The sequence below is a fragment of the Capricornis sumatraensis genome, chromosome 11, assembly GCF_032405125.1.
Source record: "Capricornis sumatraensis isolate serow.1 chromosome 11, serow.2, whole genome shotgun sequence".
Lineage (NCBI taxonomy): Eukaryota > Metazoa > Chordata > Mammalia > Artiodactyla > Bovidae > Capricornis > Capricornis sumatraensis.
In genome coordinates, this window is record NC_091079.1 from 33,161,567 (window position 1) to 33,164,193 (window position 2,627).

At 43.6% G+C, this 2,627-nt stretch overlaps 1 protein-coding gene across 1 annotated transcript; it reads left to right on the forward strand.

Moving 5' to 3' along the window:
* Positions 1 to 1,862: 1,862 nt before the first annotated feature.
* LOC138088291 (2-iminobutanoate/2-iminopropanoate deaminase-like) lies at positions 1,863 to 2,240 on the forward strand. The gene has a single exon (XM_068983415.1). The coding sequence runs from the start codon at positions 1,863 to 1,865 to the stop codon at positions 2,238 to 2,240; it is 378 nt and encodes a 125-aa protein (XP_068839516.1).
* The last annotated feature ends 387 nt before the right edge of the window (positions 2,241 to 2,627 follow it).

The following is a 2,627-nucleotide window of genomic DNA, read 5'->3' on the forward strand; positions in this document are numbered from 1 at the left end:
ATGGCTCCAGAAGATTCAGTATCTGTTGAAAGCCTGGCTCCTGATGCTCAGAAGACACCTCACTGCATCCTCCCCTGGTGGAAGGGATGAGGGAGATTTCTGGGGTCTGTTTATAACAGACTAATCCATTCATGAGGGCCCTGCCATCATGACCTAATCACTTTCCAAAGGCCCCACCTCCTAAAACCATCACCAGGCCCATTAGGATTTCAACATATGAATCTAGGGGGGACACAAGCATCAGTAGTTATGGTAAATTCTAGAAACACTTTTAAAATCACAAATATATTATGTGCAGTTAGAGTTTCAACAGAAGAATTTTAGGGGCCACAGGCATCAACTATATGGTGAATCCTAGAAACAAAGCTTTTTTTTAACCACAGATATATAAACATATATATGCATATATACATACACACACATACACATGTGTTGATGTTGTTGTTCAGCCGCTAAGTCCTCTCTGACTCTTTGCAGCCCTGTGGGCTACAGCATGCCGAGCTTCACTATCATATATGCATTCTGTGTATATATGGGCTTCCCTGGTGGCTCAGATGGTAAACAATCTGCCTGCAATGTGAGAGACCTGGGTCCAATCCCTGGGTTGGGAAGATCACCTAGATAAAGGAATGGGTACCCAGTCCAGTATTCTTGCCTAGAGAATTCCATGAACATAGGAGACTGGCAGGCTACAGTCCATGGGGTTGCAAAGAGGTGGACACGACTGAGCAACTTTCACTTTCATGTAAATATATATATGTATGTATGTATGTATATATATAATATGCAGGTAGGATTACAAACAGCATCTTTTTTTTAACCACAGACATAAACATAGGTATGCACATATACATATGCACACTTACATATGCACACAAATATAGGTAATATACACAGTACGTGCCAGGTCGGTGAGGACCACATAGTCTGGGGCAGAAGGGCTGGACGTGCAGAAGCACCTACCTACCCTGGGATCTGAGGGAGACCCATCCTGCTGGGACTGTTTCAATGTATTTAGCAAGTTGAAAGCGATGCTTGGGAAGAAGCTGCTAATCTTCCAAGCAAGAAGGTCCTTGGGAAGTGCTCCAGAGGCCTTGGTCAAGTCCACAGTCTGGCAGGTCTTTGAGGGCCTAAGTGGAAAATCAGACAGTAAAGAGCAATCTGTGACAGGGGCTATCAACCTGTGGCCAGGGGCCAGAGGACACAGCAAAACCTCAGCAGAAATGGTATAGATCTCGGGCAGACTGTCAATTTCTTGGGAACATCCAGAGGGCATGACTGAAGGTTGACCCTGGGGCTGGACCAGACAGTGAGGCTCTTTGCCCTCCTCTGGCCTTGAAATATACACCCACAGGTTCTTCCCACAGTTGGAGTCATTTTCAAGGAGGCAGTTTTGAGAGACTGGGGTGACATTGAGACCCTTTGAATTGTTAAAACCTCTCTATAAAGTTGAGGTTTTGAAGAGCAAGGGTGGAGATCTCACAAGGATGAGAAAGTAGCATGTGATCATAGTTTGTATGAATAAAAATATTTGTAGTTGAAATATGTTGTTGTTATTGTTCAGCTGCTAAGCTGTGTCCGACTCTTTTGCGGCCCTATGGACTGTAGCCTGCCAGGCTCCTCTGTCCATGGGATTTCTTAGGCAAGAACACTGCAGTGAGTTGCTATTTCCTCCTCCAGGGAATCTTTCCCACTCAGGGACTGAACCCACAGTGCAGGGGAATTCTTTACCATGGAGCCACCATGGAAGCCCATAAAAGAAACATTCATATAATTAAAATTATAATAGAGAGGCGAAGCGCGAGCGAGAACCGTGTGGTGCGTAGTTGTTTCCGAAGGGCAGCAAAGGAAAAGGGTTAGCCATGTTGTCTTTGGTCAGAAGGATAATCAGCACCGCGAAAGCCCCCGCGGCCATTGGTCCCTACAGTCAGGCTGTGTTAGTCGACAGGACCATTTACATTTCAGGACAGCTAGGCATGGACCCTGCAAGTGGACAGCTTGTGCCAGGAGGGGTGACAGAAAAGGCTAAACAGGCTCTGACAAACATAGGTGAAATTCTGAAAGCAGCAGGCTGTGACTTCACGAATGTGGTAAAAACAACGGTTTTGCTGGCTGACATAAATGACTTCAGTGCTGTCAATGATGTCTACAAACAATATTTCCAGAGTAGTTTTCTGCGAGAGCTGCTTACCAGGTTGCTGCTTTGCCCAAAGGAGGCCGTGTTGAGATCGAAGCAATAGCTGTGCAAGGACCTCTCACAACAGCATCACTCTAAGTGGGCCAAGTGTTATTTAGTCTGGAAATTTAATAGTATTTTTAAACTAACGGCTTAATCCTTGTTGGAAAGTATAAGGTTGAAATATCTGAAAATATTATGGAAATACCATATAATAAGGGAAACGATATGAATTGAAGATTAATGATGAATCTAGTTACTAATATTACAAATTATACTTCAGTAACACTTGTATTGCTGGATGTGGGAAAACAGACATACCTTACTGAGTTAACTCAGAAGAATAAAAGTCAAAGGAAATAACATGTAGGAAAGATGAGCTACTATGCCTGAAAAGTAAGAAAAAGCAACACCTAATTCAACTAAACCCTATTAATTTAATGATGGGAAG